The 16,637-nt window shown below is 38.5% G+C and overlaps 1 protein-coding gene across 1 annotated transcript; it reads left to right on the top strand.

The window, feature by feature from the left end:
* Positions 1 to 2,246: 2,246 nt before the first annotated feature.
* Positions 2,247 to 10,208, top strand: LOC139735623 (uncharacterized). The gene is made up of 6 exons (XM_071646376.1): positions 2,247 to 2,773; positions 3,934 to 4,051; positions 4,445 to 4,645; positions 5,776 to 5,943; positions 6,398 to 6,603; positions 7,709 to 10,208. The coding sequence occupies exons 1-6, from the start codon at positions 2,612 to 2,614 to the stop codon at positions 8,780 to 8,782; spliced, it is 1,929 nt and encodes a 642-aa protein (XP_071502477.1). The 5' UTR covers positions 2,247 to 2,611; the 3' UTR covers positions 8,783 to 10,208.
* The last annotated feature ends 6,429 nt before the right edge of the window (positions 10,209 to 16,637 follow it).

The following is a 16,637-nucleotide window of genomic DNA, read 5'->3' as shown; positions in this document are numbered from 1 at the left end:
AGCTGTTTAGGATTTTTTGTTTTTGTTTTAAAGAATATTTTATTCTTCATCGATGGGAAACATAGTATACAAACAGATTTATACAAAATTCTCTGGACCAATTTCAGAATCATCAATGAATACAAAATTTATACCAACACTTTACATCAGTTTAATACATTAATAATACAAAGTAATACAAAGTACCGATTAGTATCGATTGAAAGTATCGATTTATTACAAAGACACATTTTGTTTTTCCATAATCTTTTATTGATTCCATATTCAATACAATTTCATAACAAATCAAATCGCATGTATTATAAAATCCACGATTTAACACATGTAGTGATGGTACCGATCATGACAATGATAGATCTACTATAGTCAAACCTGTGTATAGCGGTCACCCATGGGAGATGAAAAATGGCCGTGGTAGGCAGATGGCCGCTATAGACGAGGTCGTTAACATGACCTTTCTCTTGGGGGAATTGTGTTCAGTGGTAAGACAAGTTTGACTTTAAAACGACAATGGAAACAATATGTGTTTTTAGTAGCATTATACCCTTATCTCTTTATTTGTCATTATCATATTCTCATAGGATCAACATGAAATATGACGTGACATAACAAATCTGTTCGAAAATCATATCATGTATTCTCGTGGAGGTGGGGGAAGTGTGAAGAAAACGAAAATCAAGCCCACGCGTGGGATATTAATATAGTTTAAAAAGATATCGTGGGCGATATTCTGTTTGTTTTAACGAGAATTCTTTTGTCAAACAGTCAAGCAGTATAAATGACTGACAGACACTTACACTAGCATGAATGTGATCTTCCTGCTTACACATGTAGATGGTCTTTACTCCGCTGATGTGGACTATTCATATATTCACAGAATCCACATATACATAATCCTCGCATTATTTTGGGTGAATTCCCTTGTAATCATTGACCTTCACGAAGATACACGAAGCACATACTTCCTAACATCTGGTGGGATGAAAAGAATGAGCATTGTATATGTAGGAGGGAAAACCCCCACTTGAATGGTTGACACGTGTTCCGTTTCTTTTTTTTTTTTTCAATTCCTATACACATCACGTGACCTGCTTTTCTAATGTAAATTTCCAAGTACACTGTAGGCAAATATACGTTATGTTTATTTTCCTTTCATTGCAGTGAGTCACTGCGGTGCGTCAGCGCTCAAAAGAGAAAACATAACTCGCTATGTTCACACGAAATGTAATTTGTCGTTATTATCACTTTCTGATATCATGTCAATGATTGTTATAATGGTTATCGATATCATCTAGTTGCAGATAGTAATAATGTAGCCAAAGTAGCAATAATGATGATAAAAATCAGTATGAAGATGACAATGATACCCTACTGCTACTAGTACTGCTACTTATTACTCTGATAAAAAATATCAAGAAAGATAATGAAATTGAATAACATTAATAACAGTAATATTTACATACAGGTCAAAATGAAGATCATTGTGTAAACGCACCTTGTACAAAGACATAAGGAATAATTCCAACTTTGGATTTCCTCTTGAAAATCTACAGCCTTATATGCTACTAGTATATCATATTGCCTCCACATTATCATGATAATTATGATCATAGTAAAAGTAGTAATATGATAGAAACAATCATTATTCTAATTATTGGTGTTTGTTATTATCGTTATTATCATTTGTATTACTATAATTATCAGTACTATTATGATTATCATAATCATTATGATTATTATTGTTTTTATCAATATCGCTATCATTGTTACTATATAGAAGTAGTAGTAATAGAATGAATATTGTTGCCATTATTAACATTACTATTGTTTTCGTAATCATCATCATTGCTAATCACCAGTCATAATTATAATCCTTATCGTCATCGGGATCATCATCATCATCATCATTATCATCATCACCATCATCATCATCATCATCATTATCATCATCATCATCATCATCATTATCATCATCATCACCATCATCAACATACTGACTATGTTGTTAATTATTTCCTCATCCCGACATACAGATTGCATATAGGGAATAATGATATACATGTACTCTAGTATTCGTGGTATTGGCAATTCTAGAACATGGCCTATCATTATTTGCACTTCTGCGGTCAAGCAAATATTTGCTCCCTTTATGCGAGCATTTAGCTGTCATTCTGTTTACTCCTCTCTACCTCTCTCTCCCTCTACCCCCCCCCCCTCTTTCCCTCTCTATTTTTGCTGTAGAGAAAGAGAGCCGTCCAGTCAGCTTGGTTCCATTGATACCAACTCGGAATGCAAACGTGGACAAGGTAGTTGGCGAAGACCAATCATTAAAGGGATTTCCCCAAAGTGGATCTTGTTGCAATAGACAATAGCTTACATATCAGTGACAAGAATTGGTCGCTCCCAGACGCTGTGTATGAGCATCTCGCGGGAAGATGTTCCACCAGAGGATCTAGCCGCTCCAGACACCATCATCACTCGCTTGTCTCCCCGATCTACTCACCCAGAGGGTGAGATCGAAGACGTGGAGGCTGTTTCATAAAACACAGAGGCAAAGAAGAGACACCCGTGGTATCGGCACGTTGGGGAAGGAGGAAAAAAAGCTTACATCATGGCGGAAGTTAACTACAAGCGGGTTCGGGAAATCATGTGGACCGATCAACAGTACCGGCTCCGGGAATTGCCGGCTTTTTACGGATTCCCGCTCCTCATCAAAGTGATGAAAGGGACGAGTCTCGACGTGGACGCCAAGGAGACGGTGAAGAAAGGCGAGGTGAGTTGTTGAGGGGAGGGGACGAATTGTGAGGGGAAGAAACGGGAGGGGGAGGGGGTGGTGAATCAAAATACCAGGCAGGTAGACAGTGGGCGCTTGTGGGCGTGTCATAAAAGTTCCGCAACAGGGAATCAATTGCCTACGTAAAGTACACTGCTAAAGCTCATACAACTGATTTTTTTTTCATAGATATGAAACTACTGTTTCTTCTTGCCCCGCACGTCAGTCATGATGATGAGAATGATAATGAGAAGAATAAACTTTGTGGTTGAGCTATTACTATATGCACTCCCGTTGATACAACTATGTATGTCGTTCACCTATCCCGATGCGATGTTCACAGTGATGGCAAACATAATCCAGAAGCATGACAGTGATGATGAAAACGAAGTTGTGTTGATTATAATCATGGTAATCAAATGATAACAACATATCATGCCTATAGAGATATATGAATGTACTTTGTAGATACACACTAATAGGATAAGGAACGTTATCCTGTGCGATTTTACCTGCTATAGACTTTTTCATAACCAAATCAATGGATTTAATTGTTACATTTATTCATAAGGAATCTTTGTTAAAACAAGAGATAGAAAATGAAAATCGCAACAAATGAAACTACTCAAAATCATGCACCTGCATCCAGTCACATCTCCTTTCTTGTTTCCATGGTTACTTGCTGCGACAAGACAGGAAGTTGCACAATACGGGAGAGGTAGCCTCGCCCCAAGCCTCAGCACGCATTAGTTTCTCGACAGAGGACCTGGCATCTGCATTGCAGTATGCTTGGTCATCTGAATTCTGAACTCATTTTGGCGCTGTTTTAGCATGACAGACTGCAGAGGGTAAACCATCGAAATAGAATGCAATATGGAAGGCATGAAAACGTCACATCGGGCCGCATTTTCTTTTTCAACTCCCTAAAATGCAATTCCCACACAAAAACCCAATCCTTCCATTTATTTTATTATTTTTCTCCATCGCGAGCTGCTCTTGAATGAATATTTTGCCTTGGGTTCGATAACAAACCCGTTACCTGGGTCACAATGCCTCGCCAAAGGCTCACCTCCTATTGGATAGATTACTTCCCGCTGTTCTGTTGCGAACCAATGTGCATTGGGTTAACGTTGTTCATCCTCCATCCTCCTTCCTTGCAGATTTTGCGTATCCATGGCGACCACAGTCAGCGGCGGGTGATTGCAGCAGACAGCAAGGGAAGACACTGGAGTTTTCCTGTACACATTGGCGCCAAATTCGACGTCCCCAGCAAGAAAGGTACTATAGCTACATGTAATTACCATCACGGTGTTCTCTTTTATTTAGATGTGTGTGTGTGTGAGCGCGCGCGCATGTGTGTGTGTGTGTGTGTGTGTGTGTGTGTGTGTGTGTGTGTGTGTGTGTGTGTGTGTGCAAGACGAGTATGTATCCCTCTGTCTGTTTGTCTGTCTCACTTTCTCTGTCTCTTTCTCTGAATGCGTATGTGTGTTTCGGTCGTTTGTGCGGTGCTTTTTCCATATTCTTTCGTCAATATTCGTCTTTCATTCCAATCTTTGGTCTATAAAAGATTTACAGTCAATGTGAGGCAGTAAAACATTCGAATTGAGTCTTGAAATCTTAGAATTGCATGATCTAACATGCTTGCTCACACCCTATCATTCACGAATGCAGACAGACGGACGTCGGTCTACATGAGCGAAATCGTCGAACTCGATAAGCTGCCGAAGAAGTTCACCTTCGCGAAGAGAGACAACATGCAGATCAACATAACGGGCGAAGACCCCAGCACGGCTGGACCCCTGATCGATGGCGACTTCAAGACCAAGGAGGTTACGAAAGTCCGCTTTTTCAAAGCCAACAGAATCAGTGATGGTGAGACACATCCAAACCAAATAAATAGATAAAGAAAGAAAGAAAAAGAAAGAAAAAATAAATAAATAAATAAATAAAGAATAGATATAGCAAAATGACCCTGTTTCTTTATACTACTTACAGTTTTCAAATATCCATCTGACGAACCTATGCTGTCCATGATGTTGCTCATTACAACTATATGCCCCTTATGACGTGTTGGGCTTTCTTTTTCCAAATGACTCACATCTGCTCATGAACAGAATGTAACTGCAAACATGTTTTTTTTTTTCAAGTCCAAATGGAGTTATTGGGATTGTTGTATTGAGAAGCCAAGTCAACCAAGAAGTGAAAAGGAAGGCAAGCAAGGGAAATGGATTGGAGCATTTAGTGTGTCATATTTTTTTCTTGCTTTCATAAATCTTTCCGTGAACTCTTTCCTCACCTTTTTTTTACAGACCTCAAGAAGCCATCTTCTTGTAAATCAATCTCTTTTAGAAAAAAAAAAAAAACGATTGCGCAAGACGTTTTATGGACAGCATGGGTCCTCTCAATCTCTGCTTTCACATCTAATCCGACCTCAAGCATCCTCATACACTATTTCAGTGACCCTTTCTCTCTACACAGCATCATGCAAGCTAATACATGCATGTGAATAAGTGGAGGATCACCTTTTCATTGTAATCTTACCAGCAGGGGTTCTGAATCTGAGCACGATTTTCTCTAACGTACGACCGATTATCACGCGTAAATTAGAATTATTCCAGTCACACGCTACTCTTGACCGCGTTATCCTTGGACTCTGGCTGTGTGGTTTTCTTTTGTTAATTGGTTTTGTTAATTTGTTTGTTTTTTGTTTTTAAAGGAGGCAATGCAAACGTTCCTTTTAGTCGCACACGTCTTTTAGGAGTGGTCTTTAAAAACAGGTTTCCAAAATATATATTTCCGTTTATATGAATATCAAAGGATTATTTATGTTCCCCATACATCATTCTCCTATTATCTGCCGTCCATGCGTATCATTATCATATTCCTTATTATCAACATTGAGATTGTTATTAGTATCAAAGAAAGGCCATATCATTTCTCGGGTTTAATTCTAGATTTACTCTTTGCTTTTGTTTGTTTTTGTTGTTGTTTTTTTCTCATAGACGAAATCGATCCGAAGGTGCTGTTTCTCCCCGCTTACCTCGACGTGGATGTAACCATAGCAACCAAATTGGCCTGCGAACCCGAGTCATTCTGGGACGAATATATGGAAGCTATAACCAGCGATATCACTAAGAAAGTTAACTTCAACATGTATCGCGGGAAGGCAGGTAAATAGATCTATTCGACGAATAATGACATGAGTGTGATGAGTCAGAAAAAGCTAATGCATGTTTCCTCTTTGGTGTACTATGTGACTATTCAGTGGAATCTTGGAGTGTTATTGTTCTTTTCTTCTTTAATTTCATTGCACCATAACTTTAATTTCGTTAAACGTAACAATGACAAAAGGATCAGACTCCGTTCAAACGGTAATTCCGTCTGAGCCTTGCATCACAGTAGTTTCAAAGAAATATGATTCGTTTCTAAAATATTGAAAAAAAAATCTTGTAAAGTCCACGACTTACGTTATAATCATTTCAGGTGAATGACTTACTGAGAGGTTAAGCAATGACACTTACACAAACATCCTATATTTGAAATACATATTGCTAAAGGATGCGACACTTAAAGGGACTACAAACCCATTCTTATCTGTCCTCCCCCCCCCCCCCCCTCCCCCAGACATCCAAATATACGAGTTCAGTAAAGACAAGGTGAAGAAATCGAAGAGGAACTCTGCGTGTCTGTACGAGGAGGTTGCCCCAAACAAAGTCGTCACCATCGGCAGCATGATCAAACAGCGCACGCCGAGCGTGAACCGAAATGCGGAAGGGAAGCGCATGTCAAGAACGCCCTCTACGGGATCGGCGGGATCGGCAGCGAGGCTTGTGAGTAAAGTCTGATTTCAGCTTTCTGTAGTGATATCTAACTGTGTTTAGAAGAAATGAAGAGACATACAACATCACTTCCCCATTAATCTTTCGGTATTTTGTTATCATTGGAGATTAATGTGGACTGGCTCAGTTTACACTAATGTACAGCAAGCTATGATTTGTTTGTGTGAGTTTTTTTTTTTTTTTCATGGCCAACTTGGATGATTTGTTTCTTGTATATGTTGTGATGTTGTATCGATTCTTTCATTCTTTCATTGTGTTGCGCTTCGAGAAATGTTGAATGAATTACATCATTTGAAAAAAAAAATCTGAAAGGGAATTCAATTAGGAATTGCCACGTCCTATGCTCATTAGGGCTTCGTAGTTAGTATACTTGTTGCTGGTGTGAGGCTGTAGTCGTTGTTCATTTGTATTATGGTTTTCGATAAGAACACAGTTGGTGTGGTAGGTACTACTTCGAGGAATTTCGGGTAAGAAAGAAATTTCTTGGAGAGATTTGGAATAGAAGCAGCGGAAAGCTGGTACTGTGCTTCAAAATGCTGCTGTGTGGTACCTTTAATGAAATGCAGTTGATGGATATACAGTGCACTCCCGTCATAACGGACACGATTACAACGAAATTTTCGTCACATCGAAATCAAAATTCATTTCCCAAATTACCGTCTATATCATTATCATCTTATTTTTATACACTTTACTGTTTGATTACAACGAAATTTTGATACAACGAAAGAAAATCGCCGGTCCCGAGGATTTCGTTATAGTGGAAGTACACTGTGCAGCAGCTGTATGTGTTTCTCTCTCACTCCAAATGTAATTACTGCACCTTATGACATCAGAATGGTAAACCAGCCAGTCAAACAATCGTGCCTTCGATTCAAATTTTATTTCAAAGCAAAGATGCGTTCCATGATTTCTAGTTATAAGCCCCAAGATTTCAGAATTCAGGCCCACTCTTTCTCTCGCGACAAATTCAATGTAAGCAATATATATATATATTTTTTTGTCATCAAGTACCACTCTCACTAAACTCCAGTCACTTACTCGTTCCCCACTTACCATACTCCAGTCACTTACTCGATTCCTTTTAACCCTATAGTCGACTTTTGGCCCTGCTGAGAGTACCGAGTCCGAGGAGCCTCCAAGAGCGGTGAAGGACATCTTGACCGATCTCCAGGACAAGGATGAAACAGAGATGACTGAGGAGGAAATCCGTATGGCCAAACACCGGAGGATGATGCTCGCCATTCTTGCCCGGGAGGAGGAGGAGGAGAGAGAGGCCATGAAACAACGAGAGGAGGAAGGGAAGGAGGAGGAAGAGGGCAGAGGAGACAAAGAAGATGCCGGCGATGATGCTGGTGATGATGGTGAGGAAGAGACTGGTGACAGGAAGTCGAGAGGAGAAGGAGATGGAGATGAAACTGATGAGGATAACGATGATGACGACGACGATGATGACGACGATGATGATGGTGGTGATCAGACTGGAGAAAATGAACAACCAGACTCTACAGAAGATTCTAAGGTTGGTGAACCGATGCCGGAAGAACTCGGCAAATTGTCTTCAGAGGACGTTGCTAGGCGACCAAGATCACCAGGTGATGGTTCACCCGTAACCAATCAGATTGATGACAGCGACAATTCACCCCGTAGTATTCCAAAACCACGGATACCACCGAGAGTGCCTACCAGGCGTACCCCGCCCATGAAATCCCCACCGGCTGTTACCGCTCCGAATGATGCCAGCTCAGACCCTACCTCACCGACGGGTCAGGTTGTGAGACGCCCACCACCCTTGCCTAAGCCAAAACCAGCTGTTCCACCAAAGTCAAGCAGCGCCCCATCAGAACCATCATTCCGTCCTCCAGTAGTCCCACGCGTAGGAACTAAAGTTGGTACGGCGCAGCTAGTCAACCTAGCCGAGAAAACCTCGCGGTACACCCATATCTCTGAATACCCCGCCGATCTTACAGGGTTGACCATCGAAGATATGTGCCATGCTCTAACTCTGCTGCGTCTTGAAAAGTACGAAGACCGTATACGTGAACACAAAGTAGACGGCGAGCTGGCCAAAGAATTGACAGTAGACATCTTAAAGTCGGACTTTGGGATGAACGCATTAGACAGCGTGAAACTGAATAAATTTATTCACGACAACTGGCGGCCAGTCTGATGTGTCTCCAAAGATTCATCAAACATTTTGTCAAATTACGTAATCTTCTTCTTCTTTTTCTTTAAAACTTAACGGCCGAAACGGAGAACGTTCCACACATTTTCAATAGTTTATACTGAATGTTCAAATTATTGCCAGAACCTCATCCCATCCCGTTAGAGTCGCGCCTATGTATACTATGCGTGAGGAGAAACTGTTCGAAGTTGTATGGTTGCATGCGAATTTCCTGTGAAAATTCGCTCCTTAAGCTGTGTATTCATATTTCAGTGGCAAGTAAAGAGAAATAATCGAAAAAGGGATTTACAGATTCAGTGACATTCTTGCCAAACTTATGAAAAACGCAAAAGAAAACAAATTCTACTTCAACAACGACTCTGAAGATTCGATTCATTGTCATCGTAGTCTAATTCACGAGGTGCCTATGAGTACATCGTGGGTAATTGTACTAGTGGTACTTTTAACAACAACTTTTGATTTATAACATTTTGCATTGTAGTCCCACAAATCAAGACCAAATTACGCCCAATGATTACGTTATCATCGCTATATCACGCATTGTGATAACCATTCTTTTTGTATTACCTTGAGGCACTAATTTAATTTGCCGTTACAACAATGAACAGTATGATAAACCATTCATGTCTCTTGTTAATGCATTGTTTGTTTGTGGGGGTTCAGTAAGACTGGAGCTGGTACTATCCTTGGAATCTCGGGAAAATGGCTGCCGCGCATTTTCCAATCCGATTACAATTTCCTAAAACAAATAGTGCACATTACCTGGTCGGGCGTTTATATATTTAATTCTCAGTAACGCATCATGTAATTTGCATTTTACTATTTCATCCACTGTTTTCTGTATTCCCCATGGAACACTATGTCTTTCACACCTTTTTTTTTTAAACTAGAAAATGCAGTATTGATGAAAACGTTCCATTGCATTCGGAAATTATAATCATAATTGCACGTTGCACTTATTATAGTGAATGCACGCAACAACTGCCCGCGTAATGATAATGATAATGATGATAACAGTAGTAATACTTAAAGTGATGAAACGAACGATATCATTATTATCATTATTATTATCATTATCATTATTATTGTTATTATCGTGAAAATGATATGAAAAGTAATTTTGAAAAAGAAATGTGAATTATTATTAATACCATATCTAGCACCATAATTATCATAATTATTTATATCATTTAGGTACAAGTAAACATCTCGCTATCATGGTTTTGGCCTCACGCACGTCTCAGTCCATTGCCAAAACATACCCTTCATTAATTACAAAAAGTACTTTGTCTAATCCTACTACACTTTGAAACAGAAAGAAATAACCTATCGCTCTAAAATGAAACAATACAGAATGATCTTAATCCTATAAGTTCAATAGGTCACCATGTGATACGGTAGATATCTTTCATTCCAACCCCCCCCCCCCCCAAAAAAAAAAAAAAAAAGAATAAAGAAATGAATAAATCGTCGCTTCTATGGGACGATATTTTAGAAAGAAAAATATTAAAACGAAAAAATTCCGTTTTTTTTTTTCTTTAGAGAGGAGTTTTCAATGAGATCATTATCAATGTTGATACTAGTTAATGGTCGAAGCAAATATCTTCTATACAATAATTGGTACAGTTGTTCGAGCAGATGGGAACCTCTTAACTAACGTGCAAATATTAGTCATATATGTTTATAGTATACGTGCTGAGGCGCATTTTTTCTATTGAGTCTATCTATGGATTTGTCGGTATATTTCAATTTATCCAACTGTCATCTATCTGTAAAGTGAGGTTCTTCTCTTGTCACTTATCTTTGTTTTAAATCTCCTCCTCCTCCTCCTCTCTCTCTCTCTTTTACCGTATTTCCCTGGTTTTCGTGCTTTAATGTATTTAAATATACTTTCTCCTTATCATACTGGTATATTTTTATTCAATTGGTTTTTGTTATTAGTTTTCATACTGAAATTGATTAATTTATTTGATAAAAGTTAAAGAAGATACCTACTTAGTGTACACGTCATCACATTCCGATGTTTGGTAAACTTTCATTCAGTCAATCTTTCTCCATCCCCTTCTCTTCCTTTTATCTTTCTCTCTCTCCATGGCCCCATTTCATAAAAGATGTTATTATTACACTATAAGAAATACGGGTTCGAATTTGAACCCCATAATTGCCGCTATACAACCACTCTATAGGGTGCAACCTTGCACCCCAATAAGCAATATGCGCCCTTAGAGGTGCAATACGCCGAATTTTGAACCTGCAAGGGTGCGAAAATGCACCCTCAGTTTTGTGCTAATCAAGGGTGCAAATATGCACCATAAACAATAATACATTGTGAATTGAAACTTTGGACCACGAGTATCAAGGTTTTACTCGTAAGATCAAACTTACATTCTGATGGATAATAATATCTGCATCTTTGTAGGTACGAATTTTTAAATATCAAGAGATTTGATTTTCTACTTGCATAATTAAAGATTCAGTTGTGCACCCCAGGGTGCTGCTATAAGGACAAATAGGGTGCAAATTTGAACCTTTATTTTGTAGTGTGTAGGATAGCAACTCTTGCTGGAATGGCAACTACCAGTAGCAACAGCCAATCAAGAAGCAGGATTCTTGTCATTACTATGACAATTGTCATTCCTATCATTTCAAGTTTTTTAGGAAATGGGACTCATATCTCTTTATCCTTCGATCTGTATTATCTTTTTCACTCTCGCTATCTCTTTCTCTATATTATGTAAAGGAGCATTCCAGGCGATTTTCGTAATTTCAAATCATGTAGTATATAAATCGACAGCTGCATGATAAAGATTTGTGGAATTTATTGGGGTCCTTGAGCAGAGAAACCAATACTCTGAAAAATCTTAAACAAGTTACACTGAAAAGTGTAGATGACGTAGGAGGCTCACATATTTCCGAAATGTATACAGTGTAATTCCATAACAATACTATTTCCTTAACAAGTTCGCCTGTGTCAAATCTATGCATGCTGTTTTCTTTTACTCTGCTTCCCTGAGCCAGAACTATAATTATGTATTCTTATCATGCTTATGATGAAGCTGTCATGTCATCATCCTTGTTCATAGCAATTTATTTGTTTATTCTGAAAACGTTCCTTTTCCTCACCTCAATCACTATACATTCTCAGTATAACTAATTTATGATTTTTCAAATGCAGACGTCTGAAAATCATCCGAAAGTCTCCATTTTAACGTTTCGATCTGATTTTCTTGCTCCTCCAACTATTGACTGCATGAAGGAACATTTTGTTATTCATCTCAACAAGAATAAACAGTATTTTCATCATGAATGGGTTTGATTCCTGTGTTATTTATTTGGTTTCCCGAACACTCAACGTATACTTGTAAACACAAAGTGGCGACTGGTCCGGCATACCGTGGAAATATTGTATTGGGTAATCCAAGAGGAAGGTCGAAACGCATTGGACTGACATGAAGCTTGAAAAAACACACACAAAAATATGAATACAGATCTAGACATTACAGTAGGCCTACCTACAATGTAGTCAAACTATCATAAGTCTACGTCTTTATCTTCCGACAGTTGTCATTGTACTTATACTGTCACCATCATTACTGCTCAGGTCTTCGGGAAGATTAGATGTGGAAATTGTCATTTGATTTTATTATAGTACCTTTGAATTCCTCTGCATATTTTATATTGGTGAAATGATTAGTCATGCAATCCAGAATATCCAACATGTCCAAGAGAAATTATCTATTTTTATGCCTCCACCACAAAGTTTCGCAGGAGGCATTATGTTTTCGGATTGTCCGTCCGTCCGTCCGTCTGTCGTTTCGTTCTTTCGTCTGTAATACATTTTTAGTCCAGTCAAAATATGAAAAAAAAGGGGGTCAACCCAAAACAAATTGCAACAGAAACCATTCCACTTGCATTTAACCTGGAAGAGCTATCAGAACAACATATTAAAAGTTCCCTAAAATTCGAGTGGTGGATCAATGCCTAATTTGCATAAATTCAAAATGGCCGCCATAAAACCAATTAATGCTTATATCTGGGGTTGTAGAGCCCATAGAAAGTCAGTTATTGTGTCTAAACCTATGTTTTTTTAGGTCAAGGAGTACAATTATGACATCAATAATAACTTAAAAGTATTTATTTGTACATAATTTGCATACATTTGCATAAGAATGCATTCAAAATGGCCGCCATAATGGCCTTTTAATATCTCCGTACATAAAACCTGTAGAAAGTAAATTTTGGCATCTATATTTATGTTTTTCACGTCAATATACACAATCATGATGTCAGTTGTAACTCAAAAAGCATGATTCCTACATACATAATTTGCATGTACATGCATATAATTATATGCAAAATGGCTGCCATATGGTTTGTGCATGCCTTATTATTTCATCTGTAAGTGGGTCTCTTTTTGTCTCTTATTGTCACTGCCAGGAGTAATTGCTGCAGTACCTACATTTAGGAGTAAGTCAATGAAAAATCTGCATAAATATACATATAATCATCGCACTTTTTCCCCTCATTCTGCCCTCCCTTTCTCCTTATCGCCACTCAGTGAGTGGTGACTTATATGTTATATTCCTACAATGTTGCATTGTTTAGACAATCATTTCTGAGGCCATTGTCGTCGTCAAACGCTTGCTTATGACGATGGTCTCTTGAATTTCTGTACATCAAGAATTGCCTGATTTGTCTTTGAGCAAGAGATATACCATAACTTATGTATGCATAAATGTATGCACAAAATAACATATTTTCATTTTGAATTGTATCAGGGAAAAGAGGTGAATATTTGAATTTTTGCTTTAATTGTCACATTCAATTTATACTGTGCTCAATTTGTTTATTCAATTGTCTTTGTACTTCATTTAGGTATGAAAAAGAAATTCGGAAATAAAATCAGAATCAGATCATGTAATTATTCAAATCCCTAATATGAATGCACTTCCTTTTATCATACATAATTATACATACAATGTTGGGCAAAGAACATTAACATAACAACCTTCATGATTATCTTATATATGTATATAGTTGCATGAATTTGCAAGTACTGTACCACTCATAACTTCCCAAAATCAAGCCTCTGAGCATTAATCAATGTAAACAGTATCAAACAGAAATGTTTAACACAGTTTCCACGGTTTCAGTACACAAAGTAGCCGATAAAAGCTTACCACAGAATCAGATACTCAATCTTTGTACAAGACCCATGGTGCTGTTTGTTGACCCTTGTTTCGGATTGCAAGGCGGAGATCAACGCCAATCAGGTGAATGCGGGTTGACTTGCCGTGTAGCTTACGTTGCTCGTAAGCTATCTTTTCAAGACGGTAGCGCTTTGCCTTGAGTAGAGGTGGAAGATCCGTTCTGATGGTAAATGGGAGGGTGGTGCCAGAAGGAAGCTGCCGCTGTGTTGCGTCGTACGCTTTCAAGATGGCGTCACGGTCGAACATGGATACAAATCTCACGATTATCGGGTCTGGAGTCGATGGCACGTTGGGTTCGCGATGCTGCTGCTTACGTGGTACTCGATGGGCGTGGACCATAGGAATTGCCTCGGCCTTCTCCGGAGAAAAGCCCAACTTCGTTATGGCGTCTCGAATTTCAATAAGTCTAAATTAAAATCTCCCATTATATACACGTATTCATTGCGGAAATAGGGCGAATCCAAAATAATTTCTAAAGTTGATATGAAGTCAGAATGATTAAAGTTTGGGAGCTTATAAATTTCTCCTATTAATACGTTTTTACCACCTGGCATACTTATGTCAATAGATATACTTTCAATTGAATCAGACATATGATTCAGCTGGGTTATCGGTTCAAATTTCAAATTATTCTTCACATAAAATGCCACACCTCCACCTCGTTTACAAACTCTGTTATTTGTTACCAGTGTGTAACCATCTGATTGTACAAGGGAAGTGAAATTTTCAGTCAGCCAAGTTTCACATAATCCCAAAACTGACAGTTTTCCATTCAAAGTGTCAAGAAATAATTGTAACTGGTCAAAATTTTTAATCAAACTCCTTATATTATAATGCAAAACTGAGAAAGTATACTCCGCTCTGAAAGACTTAAGCTGTGCTACGTGTCGCGGTAAAATATAACAAGATGTTGTTAGTTTCGGATGGAATGAAGCGTCATGGCCATCATGAATGAGGTCAAGATTAGGCATATCATCATTAAGAGTATTGATATTATCAATATCGTTGGATATACTACCTAACATTTTTAACAGACATACATGGGTAAGGTAATAAGGTGGAGTAACATTGCTTGGAATCATCCTCAGAAGAGAATACAATAACATCAGAAATCTCGGTTTGGTCAACCAATTTGTTACAATGTGAAATACATAATTATGAAGACGCACACTGTACGAGTATCGCATGGGTGACTTGGCAACATCAGAGCCGTAGAGCAATGCACTCGACAGTATGCACATATTCGAAAAGAGAAAGCATGAGAAAAATGCAACTTTGAACTATCAATGAACTGACTACTCGATTTCCACAGAAATAGACTCAGTATTAAGAATACAGTAGCTGTGAATACATATGACTTTTTAAAGAAGCCGAAGGCGAGAAGATTAAGGAATAGTAACCATTTGTTTGGTGTGGCCGATGAAAAGCTACAAACTTGGACTTGGGGGGAAATGGGAAACGGAACCCCACCATCATCCAGTTCATCAACAAGACAACAATCACTATGTAAGGGAAAAAGGACTGGATATGGTTTGAGCTGAGGAGACATGGCATACAATTGAATGCTTAGTACATGATAAGTCACATGATGCGTCGCACGGGTGACTTGGGAATACCAAAGCTCAAGTACAATGATCTCGGCAAGACGTGATACAAAAAGGGAGGCATGAGAGAAATGTGGCGTACAAATTTCAATGTAGTGAATTCTCGGTTTACATAGAAACAGACTCGGTGTTGTGTATACACTGGCTGACGCTATGAATAAATGGAACAGAATGATGAAGGCAAACGCTACGGAATTATGGAACGGTAAACGCACATCTGGTGTGACTGATATAATGACGTAAACAGAACTACAGGACTAGAGTTGGGCTGGAATGAAATCCCATCACCACCAAGTTCATTAACATGGCACCAAACCACATAACAGAGAAATGCATTAAATTACATTCGCTTTCCGCTTCTTCTATACACACGTGTGAAGCATGTTCTGACATGAAGAAAAGAGAAAAGTTAGCAATGATATTCAGACGACAAATTCGGAGCAGGATTTATCCGAATATGCAAACGCATGATTTTAATCACAAAGTTCCTCTCGTAAAGGTGCCTATTAAATGCCAGCAAGCAAAAAAAAAAAAAAAAAGATAATAATAATAAAAAGGATGATACTGAACCTGGACTTAGACTATCATGATGAATTTACAACCAAAATATGAAGAAACAAATTTGTATTATTTACTACCATACACATTAAACAAGTTTAAGAGAACTAATCTCTGTATGTTTTCCATTTCCTCGTACTAGTCAAGGCGCAGGGACCCAGAAAAAATGACTTCGTTCAACCCACCCCGCAGAAAAGGTTTGACTGCATGGGGTGGTCGGCTTGACCCTCTGGAACACCCCTAGGTAGTATGTGATTCCAAATTGTGGTATCAATAAAATTTTACAGGCCACTTTAGTTGCGACAAGACCTTATTCTTCGAAAAAGAGTCTGCGCACGCTAAGACTACTACACGTACCACTAGCACTGCTACAGGCGCCAATTCCAGTGGTGGTTGTAGTAGTCTTAGCGCATACAGACTTTTTATGCGATGAACAAGGGTTTTTGCCTGCAAACTAACTTTTCACGC

Source organism: Diadema antillarum, unplaced genomic scaffold, assembly GCF_040938485.1.
Source record: "Diadema antillarum isolate AM-2024a unplaced genomic scaffold, OU_Dant_1.0 seq00000586_RagTag, whole genome shotgun sequence".
Classification (NCBI taxonomy): Eukaryota; Metazoa; Echinodermata; class Echinoidea; order Diadematoida; family Diadematidae; genus Diadema; species Diadema antillarum.
The sequence above is the reverse complement of the archived record's forward strand: the minus strand, read 5'-3'. Positions and strand labels throughout refer to the sequence as shown.

Coding starts and splice junctions, on each gene's coding strand:
- LOC139735623 (XM_071646376.1), top strand. CDS start 2,612: ATGGCGGAAGTTAACTACAAGCGGGTTCGGGAAATCATGTGGACCGAT. Junction 5,944..6,397: donor CATGTATCGCGGGAAGGCAG/GTAAATAGATCT, acceptor CCCCTCCCCCAG/ACATCCAAATATACGAGTTC. Junction 6,604..7,708: donor CGGGATCGGCAGCGAGGCTT/GTGAGTAAAGTC, acceptor TTAACCCTATAG/TCGACTTTTGGCCCTGCTGA.